Source organism: Eulemur rufifrons, chromosome 6, assembly GCF_041146395.1.
Source record: "Eulemur rufifrons isolate Redbay chromosome 6, OSU_ERuf_1, whole genome shotgun sequence".
NCBI lineage: Eukaryota > Metazoa > Chordata > Mammalia > Primates > Lemuridae > Eulemur > Eulemur rufifrons.
Window position 1 is genome coordinate 101,315,677 of NC_090988.1, and position 26,618 is coordinate 101,342,294.

At 60.7% G+C, this 26,618-nt stretch overlaps 1 protein-coding gene and 1 pseudogene across 1 annotated transcript; one reads left to right on the top strand and one right to left on the bottom strand.

Moving 5' to 3' along the window:
* Nucleotides 1-2,115: 2,115 nt before the first annotated feature.
* Nucleotides 2,116-22,156, bottom strand: GRK2 (G protein-coupled receptor kinase 2). The gene is made up of 21 exons (XM_069470342.1): nt 21,822-22,156; nt 10,745-10,821; nt 8,956-9,029; nt 8,673-8,774; nt 8,471-8,545; nt 8,252-8,313; nt 7,480-7,531; nt 7,109-7,200; nt 6,639-6,738; nt 6,474-6,552; nt 6,255-6,385; nt 5,946-6,040; nt 5,768-5,875; nt 5,493-5,559; nt 5,096-5,196; nt 4,554-4,620; nt 4,376-4,471; nt 3,959-4,121; nt 3,665-3,801; nt 3,466-3,579; nt 2,116-3,390 (listed from the first exon to the last, which is right to left on the bottom strand). The coding sequence occupies exons 1-21, from the start codon at nt 21,932-21,934 to the stop codon at nt 3,226-3,228; spliced, it is 2,070 nt and encodes a 689-aa protein (XP_069326443.1). The 5' UTR covers nt 21,935-22,156; the 3' UTR covers nt 2,116-3,225.
* On the top strand, nt 13,483-15,433 carry LOC138383622 (fatty acid-binding protein 5-like; annotated as a pseudogene).
* Nucleotides 22,157-26,618: the final 4,462 nt, after the last annotated feature.

A 26,618-nucleotide genomic window follows, 5' to 3' on the forward strand; every position in this document is an offset into this window, starting at 1 on the left:
GCGGACAGGCGGTCCCCGGGGCCCTGGAGTCAGGGACGGGAGTACTGAGGAGCGAGGGGCACAGGCCCGGGCAGCAGCTGAGCTTTCCTGATGGAGGACCCTCCCAGCTACCTTTGCTCACCACATGGGTCCCTTTTGCAGAGGCTGCACTTTGCTGCTAGTGTCAAGAGAGGAAGGAGAGTTGCGAAATCCAGGCGGGCCGCCACCCACACCGGAACTAGGGTGCAGGCCTCAGTCAGCTTGGTTCCGGCCTTTGGTTACTGGAGGCCTAGCCTGGGGTCCCTCTGATCCTGGTTTTCTTGGCCATGGCTAACCCTCTGGTCTGTTAACCTACTTGTAAAATGACTCGATAGCTGGTCTAGAAGGGCCATATAGCTTTAGGGTCACCCCTTGCTCCAGGGAGTCTCTGGGCGAGGAGGCCCGATTGTCATTCTTACCCCACCTTCTCATTGCAGTCAGGCCGCTCCTGTGCCATCTGGGATCGCTGACACTGTACCCTGTGGTGTCATCTGGTCATCTGTGATGTCCTGAGGTTGACAGCAGCCCAAAGGCTTCCAAATGTCCAGAGCTCTAAGATGGGCTCTGCTGGCCGCCGCTGTGCAGCCCTCTCTGGCCTCCACCTTTCTCCAAGAGGCTGTCCCTTCCCCAAGCCCTTTTCAAGCCCAAACCTGACAGGACTTTCTTGGGCCCAGCCTCTCCTGATTTCTGCAGTCTCGAACACGACTCCCCACGGGCCCTTAATTCCCTGACAGCACCTCCTCAACCCTATTCCAGGGCCCCTCTCCCCGTCCCTGGCTGCGGGCCTGTGTTCCCACCATCACTCTGGCGCAGGCCTGCATCTCAGCTTCCTCCAGAACATCTCTGTGCCCAGGTGCTCCATGCTGTCCCATCAGTGTGTCTGAAGCCAAATCCAGCCACTTACCGTCCTCCCCCAAGGCTATCTCAGCTCCCAGCTGTCTGGGCTCTGTGAAAGGTACCACAGACCTCCCATGTTCCATCTTGGAGGACGCCCATGTTGCTCATTCCAGGTCCCTGCTGGGCCACGTTCTTCCCATCTGGCCTCAATTCGCCCCTTCCTCCACCACCAACCGTCTTTAGGATGCCTCTTTCCTGGACAGAAGCTGCTGCCCCCAGCCTGCCTCCCTGCCTCCTGTCCTTTGCTTCCCTCCGTACGCCGTGCACACAGGAACCAGCTCTCATCACCCCCAGCCCTGCTCAGCTATCAGGGACTCACCAGAGCCTGGCAAAGTTCAGACTTCATGTCCATTATATCTTCACTCTGCAGTCACTGAGCACACACCAGGGTCTGTGCCAGGTTAAGCCTGGCATTCAGGGCCTCTCAGGTGTGGGTCCTTCCCACAGTGCTCCCGCCAACCTGAGCCACTCATGAGTGCCGGGACCCTCCCTGCATCAGCAATGTCCTCCCCACTTCCCCACCCACCGCTGGAGGCCCAACACAAAGGCTCTTGCCTCCAAGACTCCTTAGTCTCCCCCTAGAGCATCCGTCCCAGCAGCCTTCCTTCTCTGCCTGGCACAATGAGGTTGGGCCTCAGCCTGCCCAGCCGAGCCCTGCCTGGAGTGGGCAGCCACACACATCTGCTCAGTCACCCATGGGGGCCTGCACGGCAGGGACACTGGGAAAAGGAAGTTTACCAGAAGCCTCTGGGTAGATGAGAGGCCTGATGTTGGGGAACCCCTCGGGCTTCAGGGACCCCTACTGAGGGCTGCACAGTGAGGCCAGAGGGGAGGCCAAGGTCAGAAAGGATGCAATGTGACCCAGAGGGCAGAAGTGCCTCACTGTGACTGTCCCTGGGGAGGGGCGGCTCAGCCCAGTGCCTGGCAGCAGGGGGTGCTCAGTGAGGCTGAGACGGTCCCAGTCCGTCCAAACATGACGCCAAGCACGGAGCTGCTGGCACCGCCTCCTGCTTACCTGGGGAGAGGGCACTGTACAGCCACCGAGTGGGGAGCAGGAGCCCCCACCCTACCCTGGGCAGGCTGGCCTTGGCTGGCTGCGGTGGCCAGGGAGGGCACCTGCCACAAGACCTTCCCCTCAGGCCCTAGCTGAGGCTGCAAAATGGTCACTAGGCACAAAAAGAGTCTGAGACGGCCAAGACGTCAGGCACCATTTTTTATAAAAACGCATAGTCTCATTTTTCACTCTTTAAAATCACATTCAAAAATCGGCAAAGAAACGCCCCAGGGAGTGAGTGGACGAAAGGGGAGGGCGCACTGACCCAGCCCCGGGGGCGGGGGGTGCGACACCACACACGGCAGCGCGACTGGCACGAGGGGGCATGCGGCGGGCGAGCTGGCGCCCTGGGGTGGTGGCACTGACATGACGTGGGCTATGGGACAAGACAGCCCGGGGGCACACTGACGGGCCCGGGGCAGGGAGGGCTGGCCCCCTCACACTGTCCTGCCCACCTGCCGCCGGCCCCCTGTGGTCCTGCGCAGATGAGGTCTCACCCAGCCCAGCAACAGGGGGACCTCGGAGCCAGGCGAGGCCAGTGTGGCCCAATCCACAGCTGCCTTTCTGTGGTCCCTGAGCCCGGGTGCTTGGGTGGGGGTGAGGGGAGCTGTAGGGAGGGCAGCGGCACCCACTGCCAATGCCACCCTCCAGGCTGAGCCCCACAGTGTCCAGGGAAGGTGGGAATGGAGGCAGCCAGTGACACAGGGCTTTTCCTGAACAACGGCACAGGAGCCCAAGTCACTCTGGGAGGCCAGGGGCCAGGGAGACAACAGGCCCTCTCCTCTCGCCAGTGGCCAGAGGGCAGGACAGTGCAGGGCTCTGTCCCTCTGTTGCAAGAGGGGCTTCGGTGGGCAAATTCAAGTAGTATCCCTGTGCTGTGCCCTCCCTGGGGGTGGGGGATGCTGGGCCCCCCGGCAGTGCCCGTGGGCACAGAGCACAGCTCAGAGCCTGAGGTGGCACAACCTGGTGTGGCACTGTCCCCCAGGGGAGGGCGGGAGGGCTACTGGGGGCTGCTGCTCCCCCCACGGGAAGATACTGGGAGCAGGCGGCCCCGGGTCGGGACAGAGGGCGCTGGACAGTGGCTGGGTTGGTGGCAGCAGGAGCCAAGGCAAGCAGGCCCCTCCCTGGGGGCTGGGCCAGGCTGGGGCCACAGGAAATCACAATAATTACAAAATAAAACCTTTTCCGCTTTGCGGGAAAACAAATAATAAAAATTCGACAAAATAAATTAAAGGTTTATAAAAGGCGGGCGGGCGTCAGAGGCCGTTGGCGCTGCCGCGCTGGACCAGCGGCACCTTGCTCAGCTCCACGACGGGCGAGCGCGGCTTGTTCTTCATCTTGGGCACCCGCTGCACCAGCTGCTGGGCCTCGCGGTAGGCGTCGCGCAGCTCCTTCTTCCACTGCACCAGCTCGGGGTCGCTCTGCGCAGCCGGGCTCGGTCAGCCAGGCTCGGCCCAGGCCGCCCCGCCCCGCCCGCCCGCCCGGCCCCCACTCACGTCGCACTGCAGGACGAACTGCTTGCCACCTCGGATCTTGAGAAGGAGGCACTTGCGCTCCTTGATTTGCGTCTCCTCCACGGACTGGATCTCCTCCATGGTCAGCAGGCTCTGCTGCAGGGCCGGAGGGACAGGCGGTGAGTGAGGGCCAGGCCGGCCACTGGGCGCCCGGCTCCCTGACCGCAGCCCCAGTTCTTACCGGGGCCTCGCCCTCGCCCCGCCACTCCAGCCGGTTGGGGAACAGGTAGAAGTACCGCCGCTGCCACTGGGTCAGGAAGGGGTTGCCCATCTTAGACATGTAGCCGTGCATGATACAGTCCTTTCCCAGCGCGTAGTCTGACGCAAGAGATGAGAGAGGGGGCTCAGCCTGGCCCAGCCTGGGCTTAAGTCCCGGTTTGGCCACTTTCTGGCTGTGACCTTGGCCAGAAGGTCAGTGCCTTAAGCCTGAGCCGGTTCCTCACTTCCAAAGTGGGCAGGGGCCGGTGACCCTCACCTTCTTCGTGGCCCAGCTGCTTGTTCTTGGCTTTCTTGCGGGCCTCCAGCCGGTCTGTCTCAGCGTTGATGGTGTCGAAGACAGTCTCTGCCACCTCTTGCTGCCACCGCTCCGAGATGGTGAGGGGGAAGTTGCGGTAGAGCTCCTGGTCACTGTCCAGTAACTTCAGCAGGTGGACAGGGCAGGGACGCATGGATGGACAGAAGGTGCCAGGACATCCGTCAGCCACAAGCCTGCCCAGACCCAGGGAGGGGCAGGGACGGTCTGGTCCACCCGCCAGCCCCGGGGAAGTGTGGGGCGGAGGAGCTGAGGCCACAGGTTGGCAGGGCTGGCATGGAGGCTCGCAGGGGCCTCGAGGGACAAGGTCCCCCCAGCCAGGATCAGGGCTCAGGTGAGAGGCCAGGCAAGGCCCAGTACCTTGATTCCTTTTGTGTCCTCCTCATCAAAGGAGCCAATGTCGAAGGCGTCGGCTGCGTTCACCTCCCCTCGCGGGGGGATCAGCGGGGGAGGGTACTGCAGCAGAACAGGGGTCATCGGGCCTTAGCATGGGGTAGGCGCTGCAGGGTGTCCCCCAGCCCCTGCCACAGGCTATCACCTTCTGCAAGAAGACCATCTGCCAGTCCAGGGAGCGGAAGAAGGGGCTCTCCTTCACCTCCTGAGCCCTGCAGGGAGATGCCTGTCACCCGGGCTCCGGAGCACCCGAAGTCGGGGGCTAAGTCTGGGCCATGGGTCAGGCTGCCCAGGTTTAACTCCTGGTTCAGCCACTTTCTAGCTCTGTGACCTTAGGCAAGTTCCTTAAACCTGAGCCTGTTTCCTCATGTCTGAATGGGAGCACAGCAGTTCCTACATCACAGGGTGTGGGGAGCTTTAACACTGGCAAATCCTGCAGTGCCGCGGCCAGCACTTAGTAGAGGTTGAAAAACCATACAAAACTGCGACCATCACTGTCAGCTTTGTTACGAGGGCCCCTCTGGAAGCAGGGCGCCAGCCAGGTCCAGCAGCTCCACCCCAGGCAGCCCCTCTGCCCAAAGACAGGGTGGCCGTGCCCCGTGTTGGGAGCTCTTCAAAGGAGGCAGGGACCCATGGGGACATCCAGGTGATGGCACACCCAGCATGCCGAGCAGCCAGGGCACTCACCCGCGGCCCAGGCAGCCCAGTCTCCGGTTGACATCCCTCTGCAGCAACCCCTCCAGCAGGGAGCGGAGTTCCGGAGAGAAGGAGTCGGGCAGCTCCACGGCCTTGAGAGAGGAGCAGGCTGTCGGCAGGGGCTGAGGAAAAGCCCTTGGCCCCATCACAGCTAGGGCCGGGGGTGTCCGGGCCCCGGCGGAGGGAGACACTGGCCCAGCGGCTGTGTGTGCTCTGACAACACAGGAAGGGCCAGACCTGCGGTGCGGGGCAGGAGGCCTGTCTCATAGAGACCAGAGAAGCTCAGTGGCCTGAGATCTCTGCTGGTTGGTGAGAACCAAGAGTCATGACCCTGGCACACAAGAGACCCCAGCCTCACTGTGGTCCCGCACTGAGAGCCTACACTCACCATTGTCAAGGTCATGCGGTCGATCTCATGCTTGTCTTTGGTCTTGTGCTGCCGGAAGGGGCTGTGCCTGGGTAAGAGGGGCCGAAGACCCAGGTCAAAGGACAGGAATGGAGAAACTGAGGCAAGCAGATAAATGAGCCTTGTCCAGAGCCAGGGAAGGTGCCACCCCAGACACCCAGGCGGCTGTGGGCTCCCCTCCCCCTGCCCCCTACTTGGACTGGAAAAGAGCTTCTCTCTGCCCCGTCCCACCTGCCCACCTGCGATGGCCCACTCACCCCCGCAGCAACTTGAAGAGCATGCAGCCCAGGGAGAACCAGTCGGCGCTGCTGTCGTAGGCCACGCCTTTCTGCAGGACCTCAGGGGCCATGTACCCGTGGGTGCCCCTGTGGGAGCAAGGAGGCCATGAGCGCGAGCGGCAGAGGGCAGGGAAGGGGAGAGGCGCGGGGCACTCACACGCTGGCGTGGGGCTTCTTCTTGGAGAAGTCGCAGGCCAGGCCCAGGTCCGAGATCCGCACGTGGCCATGCTCGTCCAGCAGGATGTTGGCTGGCTGTGGAGGAAGCTCAGTGAGCCGCCGCCCGGGCACGACGCCAGTGGTCACTCTCCTCGCTTGAGAGGATCGTGGGTGTCCAGGGAGAGGGCCCGGGCAGGGTCTCCTTCTCCCAGTCACAACTAAACCCAGAAAGTAGCTCAGGGCAGGAGGACAGGCAGCCTCGTCCCAGGGGGCAGCAGGGCAGATAACGAAGCGTCTGTGCCAGCGTCACCTTCAGGTCCCGGTAAACGACGAAGCGGCTGTGCATGTGTTCCAGGCCCAGGATGATCTCCGCCGCATAGAAGCGCATGTCAGCCTCGGAGAAGACCCCGTGCTGGGACAGGTGGTAGTGGAGGTCCCCACCTAAGGGAGGCAGCCACGGGGTGGCGCTCAGCTTCCTGCCCAGCCCCAGCCCTGGCCCTTGTCCCCCCTGGGCCCAGCACGCACTCACCGTTCATGAGGTCCAGGATGAAGCTCAGCTTGTCTGGTGTGTGGAACGCGTACGACATGCAGACGATGAAAGGACAATCCTAGGAGGGGACGGGTGGTCAGAGGCGGCTGCCCGAGGTCCCGGGGCCAATGCTGGCCTGGCGGCAGCCCGGCATACCCAGCTCACCCCGGTGCTGACAAGGGACAGCATGATGCGCTCGTTCAGGGCCAGCGTCTCGCCCTGCTTCATCTTGATGCGCTTCTTGTCCAGACACTTCATGGCGTACCTGTGGGGACGGCGGTGATCAGCACCCCCTGCGGAGTGGAGCCAGGGCTGCCCTGGGGGCTCTTGGCTGGGATGACAGGACACAGGACAAGCATGTGACAGGGAGAGAGGGCAGGAGAAAGTGTGGCAGGTTGGGGGCTCTGGGGAGCCTGCCGGAGGGTCACGGCACCAGCAGGTGGAGGGAGGGACACTGTGGCATAGAGGGAACAGCGCAGGGCCCTGTGCAGAGACCTGCCTGTCAGAGCCCTTAGCCAGAAGCACAACCCCCCCGCCCAGTACCCCCTGTAAATCCCCGTGCCTTCACGCCCCACCCAGGAGCCCTGCCCCTCCCTCAGGCATCCCCCCAAACTCCAGCCGAGCAGGGTGCTCACATCTTGCCCGTGTCGGCTTTCCGGCAGCCGTAGACCTCACCAAAGCCCCCGCGCCCGATGATGCGGTGCACGCTGAAGTCGTTCATGGTAAGCTATGGGGTGGCAACAGCTGGGGTCACTGCAGGCTGCCTGGCCCAGCCCCGGGGTAGAGGTACTGGGCTGCAGGGGCTGGCCCTGTGCCAGGGTCCCCCAAACCCATGTCCTGGCCACCCTTGCCGCTGGGGTCCTGGCACTGACCCCCACAGCCACCGCCCCAGGGGCTGAAAGGCAGACGCCCCTGACCTCCCCACCCCTGCCAAGCCACGGGCCTGGCTTCCTGGAGAGGAGCAGTAGGGAGCACGGCCCTCCACATCCCACCCGGACCCACTCACGTGGATGTTGAGCTCCACGTTCTTCCACTGGCAAAATCGTGTGAACTTATCGCTGCAAGAGAAGAACCCAGGCTCAGAGAGACTCAGAGAGTGGGCAGAAGGATGCTGGCGTGGGCCTGCCCCACGCTGCTGCCATTCCCCAGGGTCCCGTCTGATGTGGAAACATCCCAAGCCTTGGTGTCCTCTTCTGGGATCTTGTGGGAGCCACATGTGCTGGGCCTGCCCATCCTCAGTGCTGGCCAGCCTGCGCTCAGGTGCCACAGCCACCTAGCTATGGGCTCCTGTCGGGATCAGATCAGCTTAGGGAGCAGGTCTTCAAGTCTAACCCAGACTTCCTGCTACCATATTCTGGATGAGTGCCCACCTATCTGTGCTTGCATACCTCCTGTGACGCAGAGCTCACTCCATGGCTGGGCAGCTGTGACCCTAAAAAAGCTGCTGCTTATATTTAGCTAAAATCTGCCTAGAACTCCCACCCACCTGGCCGATTCTAGCTGTGTGGGCCATGGCAGGCAGCAGGCATAGGTGGTCCCTGGCTCCCCAAAGAATTGCCCGGGACAGGTTTGAGCTGCCTGGTGCTGAGCAGGGTGGTGCCCAGGATGATCAGAAGCCTGTCTGACTGCTCAGGAGGCCCTGCAACGGGGCCACTGATGTGCCCAGGCACCCGGCTGCCCCAAGCCTACCACAGGCTGGCTTCCATCTACACCACCCACACCCTTTATCAGGGCGGCCTTTCCCCCTCTTCCTCCCCCACACCAGCCCCTGCACTCACCTCTCGATGAATTTCTGGAACACATCCCCTCGGAGGTTCTGACAAATCTCTTCGATGTATGGCTAAGGGAGGAAGCTGGAAGTTGGTGACGGGGCCCCCCAGGACCATGGCTGCCCAGGCCCTACCCTGAACTGGCCAGGCTCCTCGACCTGGGGCTGTCAGGGGCCACCCTGTCTGGGCAGGAGCCAGGAAGCAGCAGGGAACAAGCCCGGCACACACCTGGAAGAGATCCGGGGGCACCTGCTTCTTCACCAGGTGGCCTTGGACATGCTCGGTGGCACTCTTCGAGAAGGGCTGGGGAAGACAAAGGTGGCTGTGAATTCTCCACAGGGTCCTTTCTTCCATTCCCAACCCCCAGGTGACTCTGGGCCAGCACACAGGTCGGACAGAGCCCGAGGGTGAGCCAGCCGGGGACACTCACGTGAGAGCAAGCCAGCAGCTCCTTCATGATGTACGAGTCAAAGATCTCCCGGCTGCGAGCCGCGCGCTCATCCTCTGTCTCCAGCTTCTCGTACTTCTTGATCTGGAAGACAGGAGTCCCACAGGTGATCTGTGGCCCAGCAGGGCACAGGGGCGCCAGCACCAGGTGTCTTACGGATTCAACAAAGGCTGACCCAGCCTCCTCCCCCCTCTCTAGGCAGAGCAGGGCCTGGGCCCACTGAGCCCTGCCAACCCACCCAGCGCCAGGTGAGGTCCCACCGCACCTCCTCATAGAACTCCACCAAGGGCTTGGCCTCCTCCAGGTGGTTCAGGCAGAAGTCTCGGAAGAGCAGGTACCCTGAAAGTAACCGTGCTGGGTCACACTGAGCCACACCTCCTCTCAGGGGCCTCCCTATCATCGTGGGCAAAATGTGGTCTCTGTCCCAGGCAGGGGTTGGGCAAGGTAGCCGCTGAGGCTGTTGCCAATCTGGAGATTTCTTGAATTTCAGGTCAGGGTCCCTGCGTTTCTACTCACTTCCCAAATCTGCTTCCTTATATGGAGGCTGGAAAGTGATGGGCACGTGGAGAGGCAGAGGAGGGGGCTGGCTCTGGCGTCGGAGAGCCCTGGGTTGGTGCCTGGGCACCCCCTCCATGCAGCCCAGGGCCCTGCACCTGCGCCATGAGGCCCACACCCCCCAAAGGCAGGCTGTGCACAAGGTCATGCCTGGGGGCCCTTCAGATGCCCCAGCCACCTGGACCAGGTCGAGGAGGGTGGCCATGGAGGGCAAGGAGGGTCCAAGGGGGCTGTGCCCCTCTTCTGGACCATGTTCCTCCCCCACTGTCTGGCTCTTGTCCACAGCAGCCCTGACAAACAGGCAGAGAGGGTGGGTTCAGTTGGGGAAACTGAGGCTCAAGGAAGCTGGCAGAGATGTGGTATGCGGCAGAGTCATGAGCGGAACTGAGGGCTCCTCCGCCCAGTGGCAAGTCCCAGGAAAGACCGTGGGACTGGGGCCTCATTGCAGGGGGACGGTCCACAGGAGACTGGGAGAGGTAGGACGGGCTGGGGGAAGGGCTCTCAGGAGACCCCGGACGGGACGTCCTCGCCCCTCCCAGGGAGTGGGGGCCTGGGTCCTGGGCCCAGGGCAGCTGCCGGAGGACAAAAGGGAGCTAAGCCCCACTCAGGCCTCTAGTCCGACGCGGGTGACCGGGCTCGTGCTGGGTGGCTTCCCACGACTCTGGGGGCACCGCCTGGGCACTCTGTCAGAGTGTGCAACCATCATTTCTGGTGAGGTTGGCCTGGGCGACTTGTAAACAGGGCTCAGGGCAGGCAGAGTGCTCTCACCGACACCGCCCATCTGACCCTGACAGTCCTGGGCAGAGACGCTCGTGAGTCCCATTTCCCAGCTGAGGACACCACTGGGCCCAGAGAGGTGAAGAAACTTGCCCAAGGTCACAGAGCACAGGCCAGAGACCCAAAGGGTGGTGTGCTTCCTGACACATCACTGCCCGGGCCAGGCCACGCCCAGGCCGGAGCCGAGGGCCTGTTCTTGGAAGGGCAGTCAGAGCTGGGAGCAGCTGGGGCCTGGCCGGTCCTGCAAGACAACAGGCACCAGGCACCAGGAGGAGGAAGAGCGAGGGGCCAGCACTGGGCAGGTCACTCACAAAAGGACCCATGGGGCGGGGGCGGGCCAACCACAGCTCGGCAGGCGCCACAGGAAGGGCCCCGCCTCTTCCTGTCAGTCCTACCAACGGCCCAGAGCAGCTGTGGCCTCGCCAAGGGGAAGCTGCAACTCTCAAAAACAAAAACCCCAAAGGAGGAACTTCCCTGGCGGCCCTGGAAGACTGCTGGGCCCCCACCCCCACCACGGGGCTCCCTAGGCTGACAGCCAGGGGCTGGAGGCACAAGAGGTCACACAGCCCAACCTGGAGCAGCCCGTGGCCACCTGGGCTTTGCCGGCTGGCCTGTCCTGAGTGGATGGGAGGCCGACCCTCCCGGGAGTGGGATCACTGCCTGTGGCCAGGGTAGGGGCAGGAAGTCAGCCTCGGGGCTGGCAGAGCTGCTGCTGTACTCACCCAGCTTCTGCGAGAAGATCTTCTCGAAGGTCACCTCGCCTCGGTCCTCCAGGTACTTCTGCATGACGCTGCGGATGCTGTGTGACAGGGGACGACGTGTGGTGAGCGGAAGCCCCTGTGCCCGGCAGGGCTGCAGGCCCAGGCCCTGTTTCTCAGCTGAGGGCACTGCTGGCGGGTGACACTGCTCCCTCCAGGAAGGAGGCCGTGCCGTGGGGCCTGCTCACTCATCCCGACCGCAGGTCAGGCCAGCAGGGCCTCCTGCTCAGAGCGCGCTGTCTGCAGGAGTTCGGTCCCGGTGCTACTGCACACCGGCTTTGGGCACTGGGCCGAATCACAAAAGCCAGGCCCGGTCCACGAGCGGGTGAAGAGAGTAACAAGACATGGCCCGTCCACACGACGACACGTTGTTTGGCCAGAAAAAGGAACCAAGCATGACACCTGCTACCACACGGGTGGACCTTGGGAACATGATGTGGAGGGAAAGAAGCCAGACCCAGGCCACATGCATGATCCCATTTGTACGAAATGTCCAGAACAAGCACATCCCCAGAGACAGAGCAGATCTGTGGTGCCAGGGCCCGGGGGGAGGGAAGGGGAGTGACTGCCAGTGGGTACAGGCTTCCCTTTTGGGGTGATGGCGATGTTCTGGAATTAGATAGGGGTGTGGGCTGCACAACATAGTGAATGTACTGAAAACCACAGAATTGTACACTTTACAATGATGAATATGTTATATGAATTGTATCTCAATTAATAAAAAAAAGCCACGCCTGAGTTTGTGTGTCCCTCGTACTTGGATAAAAAACAAGACTTCTGCCCTGGACTGCTTGGTAGGGCCGTAGGGGAGGGGCTGGCCACTGTGACCCCCCAAAGCCAGCCCGACATGCCCTACCCTATTTGTCCCACCCCCAACACTGAGAGAGCCATACCAGGCCACACTCCATGCCTCAGACACCACCTTGCTGTCCCCTACTCCCCTTTCCTGGGCCACCTCCAGCCCAGCCCTGCCACAGCGGGCCCTGGCGAGCCTGGGCTCGGAGCCCATGCCACGCTCACACAGCCCTCGGGACCCATGGGCTGCCAGCGGGCCGTGGAGAGACTGGGGAGCACTCGGACCCGCACGTCTGGGCTCTCTGGGCTCGGCACAGCCCCTGGCACTATCCCTGGAAGCCCAGCCCAGGGCTGGCTGGCCTGGTCACCCAGGCCGCTGTCACCAGAACCCACCACACATGTATACACGAGGCCCTGTGTGCGTCGTGCCCGGGGTGCGGGCTCTGAGGCTGTGGTACGACAAGCAAGTGCAGAAGCCTCACTGGACCCCACGGTTGGTGCGAGACTCGGGAAGGGGCGCCTGTGTGTCGCCGGAGAGGCCGTGTGGAGAAGGCGAAACTTCATTGGGTTCCCCAAGTGCCAACAGGACATCGGCAGGTGGTGAAGCCAGGACAGGTGGGTGGACATGGGAACAGGCAGGGGACAGTCTGCCCAGAGATGAGCAGGAGAGCAGGGAGCAGGGAGGAGGACACAGAGGGGAGGGCAGGTAGAACGGGGGGCGGGGGGCAGAGCCAGGGAGGGGGCAGGGAGCAGGCTTAGTCCGGGGCGGGCAGACCAGCTCTGCTGGGCACGACAGGAGGAAGCCCAGGCCGACGGCGACACTTGGCCACGGAGGAGGGGAAGAAGGGTCGGGCTGGCTGGTACCAGGACAGCCCTACAAGGGCTGCCAGGCCCTGGCCGGGGTCTGGAAGAAGTCGGCCACAGCGAGGAAGGTCTGAGGAGCGCGGGCTCCGGGCAGGGCCGGCACAGCCTGGAGGCTCTCGCCTGTTTCTGCTCGGCACTGTCCTTCCAAGGGCTGCAGCGGAACCCAGGCCGGCCCTCCCGGCTGTCACCTGCAGCCCAGCCCCCTTCAGGAAGGGCCAGGAGAGACAGCAGGCGAGCACGTGGGGCTGTCACTCACATAACACCGCAGCCGGGTCCCCTCGCCTGCTCCCCACCCTCAGAGGCTGGGAGATGCCGTGACCTCCCCCGAAGCTGTCTCCAACAGGAAGGATGGCGCTGATGACAAGGATAGGCCTTGGTGACCCTGTGTTCTCATCCTGTGACTCCTTGGGCACAAACCCTGCCCAGCTGGGAAAAGAAGAGCCCAGGCTTGGGGCCCCTGTGCGGCCACTTCCGAGGTGGTCCTCTCCCTGCAGCAAAGCAAGGACACCCCCCTGGAACTGGCAGGGGCTCCGAGGCTGGGACGGGCCCCTCATCCACGCCGGCACACCCTCCCCTTCTGGGGACCACACACTGGCTCATGTCCATCAACTACTGCCAAGGACACGTTTCCCGGCTCCTGGGACTCACAGGGACATGGGAGACAGTGGACAGAAACCAAGTCTCACGTGGTGCTTCACACACAGCTGGAGCTTGGTAAAAATCTGTTAAACTGAGAAAGACACAGTCGCTGCCCTCGGGCCTGGAGACCAGAGGCCCGAGCTCCGGGGAGGCCTCTGAGAGACTAGGCAGAGGGAGACAGGGGCGCGGAGCCGGGAACCTGCAGGCCAGAGCCCTGGATCTCAACTGTGAGCAGGGCTGGGAAGGCGGCACCTTCACCACCCATGGCTGAGCTCTGGGAGCTCCACTTTTGCACCCGACTCTCATGTTGCGGGACATTTTGATCCACAGAGGGGATGGGAAAAAGCAATAAAGAGGGAAAAAAATACTACAAAACACCAATCTCCGAAGGCGGTGGGGGTCAGATGGACACGTCGGGTGCTGGCCCCGTGGGCAGTGTGGACAGGTAGGTGCAAATGGCAGCAAAGCAGCTCCAGCTGGCAGGGGAGCCCACTAAGAGCTGGGCATGGCCCTGGGAATGGGGGTCTTGGGGCCTCACTAGCACGCCCTCCTGAGACCCAGGCTTGCTTCATGGGAACCGCCAAAGCTGGTGCCAACCTGGCAGAGGGAATGGCCACCCGGCAGCCAGGGCGTAGCCACTGCCACTTCCCGCCACACAGCCCAGAGCAGCAATCACCCGGCACGGAAGGTCTCCCACGGGGAAGTGTGCTCACCAAGAGACCCTGCCTGCGACAGCCGGGAGCCTGCCGGGCAGAGCCTGCCTCCTTCCCGGGGCTCTGCTGTCGGCCAGGCCCGGGCAAGAGCAGGAAGCGAGACCCTGGACTCCAAGACTGGCCCTCCCCTCACAAGCCACGCCTGGGCATGGCCACAGCATTTTTCCCAGCCCACACCACTGCACTTTCTTCCTTAAAAAGAAAAAAATGTTTTTTAAATAAAATAAACAACCCCCACAAATAAAGCCCAAACTCGAGGCCAGGCCTGAGCAGAGTCCGTGAATGGAAGGCCCTCAAAGTGGCAATTTTTAGGGTTTCCTGTCTATTCCCATGGGGCTGGTGGCCGAGGGAGCTGGCAGGTTAGAAAAATGTGTCACTGGAGGAAGCTCTGGCCAGGGTGGCAAGCACGGGCGGGCACAGGAGGCAGGGGCAGCCTCCTGGGCTGGGTCACCTTCCTGTCCAACACCCGCTCCCTGATACTGGCAGAGTCTAGAGTGGCAATGAGCCCAGAGCGGCACCCCTGCCTCCACCCAGGTCAACAGCCCTGATATCCACGGGCACGTGGCTCCCAAGACCCACTCTAAATTGTCAAGAGAACCAAAAGGCCTGAGTAGTCCCAGACAGAAGGACCTCACGGTTCCCAATCCCTTTGGGGAAGAGCCTCAGAGCCTCCTCTGCTCTGGCAGTTGGATGGGTGCCCAGGCTGGGTTCCAGATGGCTCTGCCCACCTCCTTCCCTAGGAGGTCAGGCCAAGTCACAAACTTCAAATATCTAGTTTCCCCATTTATAAATTGAGGATGTCAATAAAATGCTGAATTGCCACCACCATGATGTCCATTTAAAAACCTGAGAGGGCACAGCATGCTCCCTATACAGGATCCTGGTCTGCTTGCTTGACACGCCCGCCCGCACCCACCATGGCCAACAGCCCCTGTTTGGCAGCTGGAAGGAAGACAGTGGCTGGTGGACAGCAAGGGCTTTGCTGAATATGTGAGGGAACCAGGAGTGGGACTGGCTCCGCAAAAGATGGCAGCAATGCCCAAGCCAGACTGTAGCATGTCTTACGACACCAAAAACCTCACCATGAAAACAGAGAGCACTTTGAGAACAACACAGTTTTCTTGTACCCTGGGAGAGAAGTTTGAAGAAACTACAGCTGATGGCAGAAAAACTCAGACTGCAACTTTACAGATGGCGCATTCGTTCAACATCAGGAACGGGATGGGAAGGAAAGCACAAGAAGAAGAAAACTGGCTGGCTGGGTGGCTCACGCCTGTGATCCTAGCACTCTGGGAGGCCAGAGTGGGAGGGCTGCTTGAGGCCAGGAGTTCGAGACCAGTCTGAGCAAGAGTGAGATCCCATCTCTACAAAACATAGAAAAATTAGCTGGGTGTCATGGCACGCACCTGTAGTCTCAGCTACTTGGGAGGCTGAGGCAGGAGGATCACTTAAGCCCAGGAGCTTGAGGTTGCTGTGAGTTATGATCACATCACTGCCCTCATGCCTGGGCAACAAAGCAAGACTATCTCAAAAAAAAAAAAAAAAAAAAAAACAAGAAAGAAAATTGAAAGGGGGGATATTAATGGTAGACCGTATCATAAACAAGGTCACCTGTACTTGGGTCTATGAAAAAGTAGAATAAAAATTCCATCATCACTTTGGGCAGGAATTGGTTACAAGAATGAACAAGCTCAGTTCAATGATCAAATCAAATCTCCACACTGCTTTCCCCCATTACTGTATTCAATTATCTTTATCATGAACATTTTACATGCAACTATTTCAAAGTGTTGGTTTAATTAGGTTCATCTCTTTGATTAATAAACAGACGAAAAATAACTAAGAAGCCTGAGAGGACATGGCAGAAGAGGAGCTCTCCTAAAACGCCAGGCACTCAGCCCGCGCCCACCTCCTGGGCCTCGGGAGAGCGCTGCCCAGGCCCCACTCCCCGGTGCCCCACAGCTCGCCGCCAGCCTGCGCTGCTCCTTCTAGAAGGGGATCATATGCGAAGTGGTCTTGTTTGGGCCTGTGTCCCACACTTGCTATGTGCTTGGAGGATGGGGCCTGTGGCCAGGCAGCCTCCTGCTGGCCAGGGCTGGGCCCAACGGCCGAACCAGGCGGGTGGCTGCCACTGCCCCTGCACAGACAGCCTTGGGCACGGGGCTGCTCCACCTGCGGCTCCAGGGGGTAGAGCCAGAAACCTGCCCGGCCAAGGCGTCAAGGGCACCTTGGCACAGAGGTGCTCCGTGCCCAGCGGTGGGAGGGAGCAGCCCAGCCCTGCTCTGGCACCAGCTGCTCCGGGGGCCCAGCCTCACTTCCTTTCCCAGCAGCTGAGCGCTGAGGGCTGGGTGGCAGGACGATAGACAGGCAGGGGGTGAGCGCTGAGGCGGAGAACTTCTGGTACCTTCCAATATATACCTCACGGTTCAGAAGAGAAGCAAAGTCCCACGCTCTTGTGGCGTGGTGGTCTGGGGCCGCCCAGGGGGCTCCTGCTCAGGGCCAGAGGCAGCAGCCGTGTGGATTGGAAGGGGACCGCAGGAGTCAGAGGCAAACACGCTCATGCCAATGGCGAGGAAACCAGGCTAGAAGACGCTGACTGGGCAACTGGCCCAGAGGCCCACAGTGAGTTAGACGCAAAGAAAACGTCCAAACCCTCCCAGCACACACCCTCAGCCCTCCCCCAGTCTCTGGGGAAGAGCGGGGTGCAGGGTCTCAGAGGACCCCAACTGTGCCCAGCTTGTGCCCTGGCTGCCGTCCCCTACCCCCACCAAGCGCTGCAGGACACAGGTAGCAGCCTCCTGGGAGCCCAGGGTAGGAAGCAGCCTTGGTCCCTGGGCCCCTCGTGTGCCAGTGATGCCAAAGCCTCGACATCCCAGGACAGTACAAGCTGGCACGGAGGCCACCGGCCGGCCCAGCGGTCTGGTGCAGCCACTCTGGGCAGCACCACGCTCTGGGAGATGACGGTTAGGGAGCCAGAGGAGCAGGGCCTGTGGCTGCAGCTGAGGAGCTCCCTGTGGCATTTCCAGGAAACCTGGCACTGAGGTGGCAGCGGTAGGAGGAAGTCCCCTGGGGCTTCTTATTAATATTTCTCAATGACTCTCCCTGGGGCTGACAATGTCCTGAGAGCTCAAGGATGGGGCCATGAAGCAAATGGGGAAGACCAACCCCAACCAGCAGAGTCCGGGGCAAGCCCTAAGCAGGGGGACTGGAAGGACAGCGGCCCTGCGTACGCGAGCGCCCCCGATTCTGCAGCGGCCCAGGCTTCCTTGCAGGGATGCTCGGTAAGACACGCTCTGGGCCCTCATCAAACGTGACGGCCTCTTCATGAATAGGACATGAGCACCCACACCCTGCAATTTAATGCCAACACAGAGACCATAACCTGCCATCACCTTAGTTGCACCAAGAACAAACTTCCAGAACTCCTTGCCCTACAGTTCCTAGGAGGGGTCTGTCCCCCGCCCCAAACCCGGGCTGGCTTCTGGAGTCAGAGAACAGAGCTGCCAGCATGTCAATACCAGAAAACTCACCTCTACCAGCATAGACACATCTCTCTACAGTAAGCGGCAAAACAGAAAAGGACATTATTGTTTTAAAAAAAAAAAGCTGCAGCCAAGCACCTCATTTTTAGTATCTCGTTTGAAGCAGATCAGAAATAACTTGAATGGGCCGGGTGCAGTGGCTCACGCCTATAATCCTAGCACTCCGGGAGGCCGAGGCTGGAGGATCATTTGAGGTCAGGAGTTCAAGACCAGCCTGAGCAAGAGTGAGACCCTGTCTCTACTAAAAATAGAAAGTAATTATCTGGACAACTAAAAATATATATAGAAAAAAATTAGCCGGGCATGGTGGCGCATGCCTGTAGTCCCAGCTACTCGGGAGGCTGAGGCAGAAGGATCGCTTGAGCCCAGGAGTTGGAGGTTGCTGTGAGCTAGGCTGACACCACAGCTCTCTAGCCTGGGCAACAGAGTGAGACTCTGTCTCAAAAAAAGAAAAGAAAAGAAATAACTTGAATGTAACTCCATGCGGCGGAGGGAGCCAACACATCCAGAGCCAGTGGGGAAGGGGCCCAGGAAGGAAGGGCAGATATGATGGAGGCCGTGTGCGCCTCCAAGACTGTCCCGTGCTCTCGCTCCCGCTGTTTGTCCCGAGCAGGAGCTGGTGTCCTGGAAGCAGCAGCCATGCGCCTGCAGCCTGCACCCACTGCCCGAGCTCAGCCCCTCTGCCAGCCCACCTGGGCCAAGAGAGCGAGCGTGCCTGCACCTGACCTCACTGGGAACCTACTACTAGGACCTGGTTGTGCATTAATAGGACACATCATTCCAGGCTGACAGAGCCCAGATTCCCCTGCACGGATCCCAAGCTGCAGTGCTCGTGCTCCCTTCAAATCCATTTACCCGGGAACGGCAGCCGGGCGGCTTAATGGCAAATATGTGAAACCTCATGCTCTGGAAAGGAAAACAGATGGGAAAAGACATCCCAGAGACCCATTGCTGGGGAACAGCAGCAGCTTCAGTGGCCCAGAGGGAGTGACTGCCGAAAAGATAATCTTGTTTTCAGGGGCAGGATGGGGAGGACGCTGCCACTGGAGTGGAAGGCTGGAGAAGCGGAGGAGGGAGGAGGGGGAGCGTTCTCCTACAGATGGAGGGCAGGAAGTCTTGGCTACAAAGAGTTAACAGGAACGAAGCGCAGCAGAGGAACAGGGGCAGGGTCTGGGGAGCCAGGGAAGCCAGAAAGGGGCCGGAAGGAGGAAACTCGAGGTGGGGGAGGGACCAGGAAATAGCCAAGAAAACGGGAGGCTGCAAGAGGCACCCAGCTCCCACAATCTGCCACCGGGCTGCCACTGTCACTGGGGAGAGCAGGGGCACCTCCTGGGACGCCCGGGCAAGGCTCCTCAGCCAGGAGCCCAGAGATTAATTACAGGAGGCCTCAGCGGTCATATTCAGCAAATGATGATAATTACCAGGCTGCTGCTCCCGTGGTGGGGAGAGGGAGACAGTAGCCCCTTCAGGACCCGCCCAGACCTCAGACGCCAGAGCATATTTTACTGAGGTGGAAACTGAGGCAGGCCCAGCCAGGATAAGGGGCCTGCCTGGGTCCCAGGTGAGCCGATATGGCAGGGGGAAGAGACGCTAAATTGTCCTGTCTCCCAGGTACACAGCGCTGCCTCCTTCTACGAGAAGGTCAGGAAATGGGTCTGTTTCCTTGGATTCTATAGGGTGACAGAAGGGGAGGCCCCTGTGCCAACTGAAAGTGGCACGGTGCCCACTGTTCCCATTCCCCAGCCCTGGGAAGTGAAAGCTGAGATGCCAGCCCCAGCTCCCAGCCAAGCCACAATCCACGGCTGCCCTCGTGGCTGGGGAGGCTGCCAAGACAGACCACCCCACGGTGGTGACAACTCTCAACAGCACCTTGCCATGGGGACATACCATGGCCTCACTCCCTGACCCTGGCCTTGCTGGTGTGAAGACAGGACCCTGTATCCGCGGGGACCCCTGGCCCAGAGCTACCTCTCTGTGCACAGCTTTGCACGGGGAGGGAGCCGGGCCTTGAGGGCTGAGACAGCTGACAGCACTGGGGCCTGCCCTGCAGCTCTGCAGACAGGGGTGTCGGCAGCCCAGGCCACAACATGTGGACAGGGGCCCGAGAAGAGGTGTTCAGGGGCGGGCAGCGATGAAGCACAGCAGGGGAGAACACTGGGGACCCAGAAAGCTGAGGTCCACTTCCGGCCAGCCCTGTGACCAGGGCAAGTCTTCTCCCCTCCCTGAGCCTCAGTGGCTTCAACTGTTAAATGGGGAGAATACCGCCTGCTGGGCCTGCTGCCCACGGTTGGAGAAAATGGAGTAAAAAGCACTTTGCAAACTGGGAAGTACCATGCAAACACGAGATTCGGTCACGCTCACCTTCACAATCACACCCACTGCGTGTGCCAAGGGTAAAGCAAAGGTGGCGCGCTCTGTCGCGCAGGAGGGCTGGATGCCGACGGACAGTGCTAGAGCCTCCGGTCCGCTTCCCAGATGGGAGCAGTCTGCCCAGTGTCACACTGCTGATGGTGACTCTATGCAGAAACTCTGATGCCTGGCTCTCCTGCTGTTCCCCTAAAACTCACGGCGTACCTTGTCTCCATTCAGGACTAGACGAGACATCACACAGCCCTGATATTTCTTAAACAACTACTACATGCAAGGCATGGCCTTGCCAACTTCACAGGTTGGTTTTTGTTGAACTGAGATGACCGACGTCAGAATAAACAATAAGTTATTACAGTTTCCATCATTGCTCCTATCACCACCATCACCACCACAGATGGGAAGGGGACAGGAAAAGAAGAACAGCTTGTTTCTCAGGGTTCTAACACCTGCAGAGCCAACTCAAGGTGGGGCCCCATCAGAAGCAATGCATTCTGGGGAGGTTACCCAAACGCAGAGAGTTCCAGAAAAGGCCCCACCTCCCACTTTGCAGAACTCCAACCTGCAGGAGGGTCTCAAGGTTGTGGCCACCAAAGAGAGCCGTTTTGAACCCTAGAGGTTGACTCCCCCGTTTCCTCCCTCGTGGCTTTGTCATTTCTGAACTCATTTTTGTTCTAACTGTCACTGCTCCTTGGACAACCCCAGCTGACAGTCAGTCTGGTTCCTGTTTTGAGAAATCTGATTGCAAATGTCTTAGCAAAAAAAGGGCCCTAACGGCCTTTTCAAAACGCACACCAATTTTCCTCTCCCAGGCCTGGGGTTCAGTCAATCTGAAACCCAGTGAGCAGGGCACAGAGGAGGGGGCCAGCGAGAGCCATGGGCATGGCAGCCCTGCAGCCCACTTCGAAGGCTGGGGACATCACAGAGTCGCAGCCCTTACTTCACACTATCCACATTTCACAGATGAGAAAACTGAGGCCCAGAAGTGGAAAAGACTTGCCCAAAGTCACCTGATAAGACCATGGCAGCAAGGACAGGCCCAGTCCCCGGCCCACTGGGGCACCAGCAGGCACGAGGAGTTGCTGGCACGGGCTTTGCCACATGACACAAAGAACTGTGGTGGGCACATCTGCCAGGCCCTGGCTCAGCCCAAAGTAGTGGACAAAATGTAGAACCAGAAGTCTGAAGCCCTGATCTGGTGGCCAGGTGCCACGTGGGATTACCTGTGACACTGGGCAGGCCACTCACTTCTGGGGCTTCAGCTTCCCCACCTGTTCCATGGGGACAAAACCACACCTACTCACCCCATGGGCTGCTTAAGGCTCAGACAATGGGAAAACACTCTCAGCCATTAAACGCTGGACAAGCCACAGCTCTAATTCACACCCTCTACACTTCTGCACCTACATCCCGAACAGTTTAAACTTCGATGCCAGGTGTGATGACATCAGTTGTCATACAGAGAGGCGGCAGCCGTGGTCCAGCTGCTGCAGGTGTGCTGGGGGAGATGGTGTGCGCACACCAGGGTCCTCCTCATCAGCACCATCCCGAAAGCACTCTCCGACCCAACCCCAGGACAGTGACCGCACCAGAGGAGTGGGGAAGAGTCCCCCTCAAACCTCACACTAGTGTGTAGACTGGAGGGGAGTCGGGTGGGGGCAGTGGAAACCCCGGGGGATGGGGGATGCTGGGAGCGGGGGCAGCCAAGGGATGGGTGAGATGGTCAGGCAGGGTACATGGTGGCGCGCGGCGCGGAGGGGACCCACAGGGACCGAGGGCTGCTCGGAGGAAGGGGCGCGCCGGGCCGCTGTGGGAGAAGGCAGGAGCCAGGGGCTGACAGCGGCGGGGAGCCGGCCGAGCGTGATGCAGGAAGCGGCGGAGCGGGTCCGGGGGCCGGCGGCGCTCCGAGTTCAGGCGCGCGGGGCCTGGGGCTCGGGGCTCTGGACCCGTGGGCACCAAGCGGGCCGGTCGGGGCTGCGGAGCCGCAGGGCGTCGCGGGGCCAGCCCCGGGCGGTCTGGGGCTGCGGGGTCGAGTGTGGGGCCAAGGTCTCGGGCGCGGGCTGCGGGAGGAGCCGGGCAGGGCGACCGGCCGGGGTCGGGCGCGCGGCGGCGCCCCCTCACCTGGGCTCGGGCAGCAGGATCTTCTTGCTGGCGCGCGCGGCCGGCGTGGCCTTGCTCTTCTCCATGGCCATCAGGTAGCTCACGTCGGCCAGCACCGCCTCCAGGTCCGCCATCTTGGCGGCGGCGCTGCCTCCTCCCGCCGCGGCCGCTCCGCTGCGCTCCCGCTCGTCGGCGCTCGGCCCGGCCCGGCCGCGGCCCGCTCGGCCTGGGCGCGCCGCCGCCCGCCTGGCCCCGCTCGGCGCCCGCGGCTCCGCTCGCCGCCGCTCACAGGCGGCGCCGCCCCATGGCGCCGGCTCGGGCCCGGCCGCGGCTCGCGCTCCGCTCCCGCCGGGACTGCAGTCGGGGCCGCCGCCGCCCGCGCCCGGGAGCCGCCGCCGCCTCCGGCCCCGCCTGCCGCGCACAGCGCCAGCGAGCCCGCGAGGGGCCGAGCCGGGCGGGCGGCGGCGCCCCCTGGAGGCCGCGCGGGCCGGGGCCGAGCCTGACCTCGGGGCACCAGACCAGACCCGGGACCACGACCTCAGACCCTGGCCGTGACCTCCGCTTTCGATCCTGGACCCCGACCCGGTCCCGAAGACAGCCCTGGACCTAGCCCTTGGCCACAGCCTCGGATCGCACCTCTGGATCCCACACTCTGCGATCGGACCGCGGCTCCGACCCCAGACGTGGATCACAAGGATCCCGGACCCTGACCAAGACGCAGATTCAGACTTCAGAACACAGTCCGGGACTTCTACCTCAGACCCCGACTGTGACCTCAGATCACACTCTGGGGTCCCCAACTCCATACTCAGAGAGTCACAAAGCGCAGGCCTGGATTACAATCCTGACCCCAGACCCCCAATCCAGATTTTGGACCATCACCTCCATCCAATCCTGGTTACTAACCCCAGCCTGGACTCTGGTCCCAGACCCAGATCACTACCATGACCCTGAACCCTAAACTTGGGGTCAGGGCCCAGATCTAGACTTGAACCACCAACTCCAGACCAGCATCCTAGACCCAACACCTGGAACTTTGGAAACACTCTCAGGATCAGGACAGGTAGCCTAGGACCCAAACCGAACCCAGAATCCTAACAGGTCACCCAGAATCTGGAACATGACAATTGCAGTCAGACTCCAGGCTTACTCTACCCCCAAACGCCACCCCTCCTGCTCCAGACCCAATCCTGTCCCCACACCTCAGGATCAAGGACCCTGCACCCAACCCCACCCTGCTGACCAGCTTGTAGACCCAGGTCCCTGGCCAGCACACTGGGTTCAGCTTCCTTTCCCTGCACCCCAATTCATGATGACTCCACAGTGTGGAGTCAAACCTCCCAGCACAGAACTTTCAGTGCTTCCTGGCAAGGGAAAGCCACTCTGCTGAGAGCCCACCCACGGGGGAAAGCTGCACGTTTCAAGGCAGTGTTCCTATCTCAAATGCCCCTCTCTGGGACCCTCCTCCCAGCCCTGGCACATGGAGCTCAATTCTCATGCCAGTTCGTAGACCAGCAACCAAGACCCTTTTACAAAGCAGGGAACCCGTCTCTGTGCACTTCTTGGATCAGCCCCAGCAGAGCTCATCAGAGATGGCAAGGTCCCCTTCTCAGTGGGTGACACCCCTACACACCCACATATCCAAGTCAGAATCCCAGTTTTCTGTTCCTTGACTCCTGCCTCTTCTTCTGCCCCTCCCCTAATCTAATTTGTCATCATACCCTCCTGTCTGGCCTCCTGAGAATCTTCTTGAACCTGCCCACTTCTCAGGATCCCCATGGCCACTGCGCTGATGCAGGCTGTGACCAGAGACACCTTTCCCAAATCCAGGTCTGATGGAGTTACTGCCTGCTTAGCACCAAGAAGCAGCTCCCCAGGCTTCTGGGGCTACTGAGAGGGAAGGACCTAGAGGGAGGCTCCAGGTCCTCCGCCCAACTCAGATTAGGTGAGCAAACTCCTGAACCTGCAAGTCAAGGTGTTGGATGACTGGGCCCTGCTCCCCTCTCCGGTTTGTTTTGCCACCGTCCCCTGCACCTGGAGTTCCCCTACCAACCCACCCATCCAGCCTCCCCTCTGTGCCTTTGCTGTTCCCTGGGCCTAGAAGCTCTTCTGTGTGCCTTTCCCTGGCCAACTCCTGCTTATCCTTTAAGACTCACCTCCTCCAGGTGGCCTTCCCTGACTCCCTGACCCCAACTGGGTACATCTCAGATTTTATACTTACCACCTACTGGGCCCTGTTTCCTTGATTTGAACACATTATCCACTGCAAGATGCATCATTGTGAGTTTGACAGTGGGGAGTGAAGCTTTATTACATGTTTGCATCAATTGGAAAATGCATCCTGACGTGGGAACGCTGATGCGTGAACACACGGCACATACTCTCCCCCACTGTGCCTGGCGTTCCCGTGGCATCTCTTGCCTGCAGTGCCCACCACAGGACCCGACTCAGAGAGGCATCGATGTTGGGTGAATGAGTGAATGACTAGAACATGGAGTAAGGGACGGAACACGGCCAGATGCTACAACAGGCGGCCTCTCTCCTGCTCTCCCCACTGCCCTGCCCTGACTCTGGGACTGGGAGGACAGCCACATGCTGGCCTGGGTCTTCTGGAACAGCCCCTATTTTTAAAATTTTGCCTGATGAACTTGTCAGACCAGAGTCTGTATGTGGGTTCTGAAATGCCAGCCATCCTGCTCCAGGAGGTGGCCCTCCCGCCCATGGCCCAATCCGCAGCCCCCGCCAGGCTTGAAGCTGGGGGCCTTGGAGAGAGCTGGTCTCCCCTCATTGATTTCTGTGCCCAGGAAAGCAGCTTCAGGAAGCCCCAGGTTCAGGAGAGGTGGCGTGTCCCTGGCTTGGGAAGGCTGGTTTTTGGGGTGGTGCTGCCCTCTGGTGGTCTGGGGAAGGCCCACTGGAAACGTGCCTTCTCGGGCCAGCTTCAGTCATTGCTTCTCTCAACAAACCTTTGTTTGGTGCCCAGACGGCTCCCAGCTGTCGCCAGGACGCAGGAGTGCAAAGAGGAGTGGAGCCCGGTCCCTGACCAGCCGGCAGACCCGTAGACACATCAGTGCTTGGCATCTCCACTGGATGACTAATAGACGCTGCAAACTTAGCACGTCCCACACGAGCTCTTGCTCCCACCACCCAGCGCCTGTCCAACCTGCTTCTCTCCTGCCTCCCCGTCTCAGTTGTGGATCCTCCATCTTCCAGAAACCTGGGAGTCATCCTCCACTCCTCTCTCTCCTCACCTGTCCCTGCCCCCTCCTTCCTGAGAGTGAAGGACCTAGAGGGGGACTCTAGGTCCTCAACACCCTCTGCCTGAAGCAGGTTAGGTGAACAAACTTTTTAACCTGCTGTCCTCCGGCACTCGGTGTGTCTGTCTCCTGAGTATCCTCTGACTCCTTCCGCTGTGCCCTGCTGAACCCTGGTCTGAGTCCCAGTCCTCTCTCGCCTCGATGCTGCACCAGCCTCCCGTCAGGGCTCCCTGCCCCTCTGGCAGCCAGAGCTTTTACCCTTCCAATGACTGTCCTTGCACTTAGGATAAACCCACCCTCTTCCTGGGGCCTGGCCCTGCCCACCTCTTGACAACTTCCTCCCTTCCTCTTCCCGAGTCCTTGGCCTCTCTGGTCTTCCTTCTGCCACTAGAACAAGTCAAGTCCACTTCCACGCCAGGGGTCCTGACTTTACAGTCCCTTTCCAGAGTGGCAGCTCCTGCTCATCCTGCCATCCCATGGGCTGACAGCTCAGAGGGCTCTCCCTTTGGGGTCCCGTTTGTTGTGGTCCCTGCTGCACCCCTCGCCCCCAACATGATGCTTGGCACAAAGTTAGGGGAGCAAAAAGAAATAGGACTCAGTGTTGGCCCATCTGGAGGGGAAGAAAACCCCTAAACACATATGTCTGATTAATTTGGCGAGAGCTATCATGCAAGGGCACTCAGGAGAGCTCAGGTCAGGGGGCGGGCGGGAAGGGCTGGGGAAAATCCTGAACATGGCATGTATGCGTGGATGTGAGGGAGGCTGGGAGTAAGGGCTGGCACGTGCCAAGGCCCAGCAGTGTGAGTTCGCTCCTGCTGAGGCCTCTCCACCTCCATCCTGGGCTTTGAAGAGCAGGAGGGTGAGCTTGGGGGCTTCCCTGACTTCAGCAAGTGTGTGCCCGACTGACTTAGCCCAACTGCTGCCCAGCACAGGCCGCCACCTCTCTGAGGTCAGATGTCCAGACAGTGCCAGGCTCTGGCTGGGCCTCTGGGAGTTCGCTTCATGCACTTACTTATTCACTAGACAATATTTGTTGAGCTCCTGCTACATGCCAGGCACTTGTGCTTGGCCTTGGGTACCCGGCACAGGAAGACTGAGCTTGTGGGCAGACTATACATGGTAATAGCCACTGGCATCCATTGGGGTCTCATGTGCAGGGCTGTTCCTGGAGCCCAGCTGATCTCATTCAATGTTGGAAACATCCCTATGAGACACGTGACAGGTTATCCCAGGAGCCTCCTCAGGTGAAGTCAGGGAAAACCCAGCAAGAGCATTTTTTGCCAGAGCCAGAGGATGGGAGAGCAGTGGTTGTCTTAGGGGCAGGGAAAAGAGATTTCTAGGTACGTGGAACAGCAAATGCGGAGGCCCTGAGGAAAACAGGATGTGGGTCCTCTGCTCCTTCCAGCACACAGCAAGGGCCGTCGTGGGCCATCAGCCCACCGGTGCCAGCCCACAACACTTGCAGGGCTTCAAGACTTCTGGTTCCTCCTTCCTGGGAGAAGGGCCTCTCCCTGGAACCTTCCAGAAGGTCATATGGTCCCCGAACTGCCTGGCCACCGGCCCC

Bases quoted from the DNA above. Each gene is read 5' to 3' on its own strand.
- GRK2 (XM_069470342.1), bottom strand. From the start codon at position 21,934: ATGGCGGACCTGGAGGCGGTGCTGGCCGACGTGAGCTACCTGATGGCC. The intron at 4,472-4,553 runs GTGATAGCCTGT...GTTCTGCTGCAG, and splicing joins AGATGGTCTTCTTGCAGAAG to TACCCTCCCCCGCTGATCCC. The intron at 3,391-3,465 runs GTGAGTGGGGGC...CCGGCTGCGCAG, and splicing joins AGTTCGTCCTGCAGTGCGAC to AGCGACCCCGAGCTGGTGCA.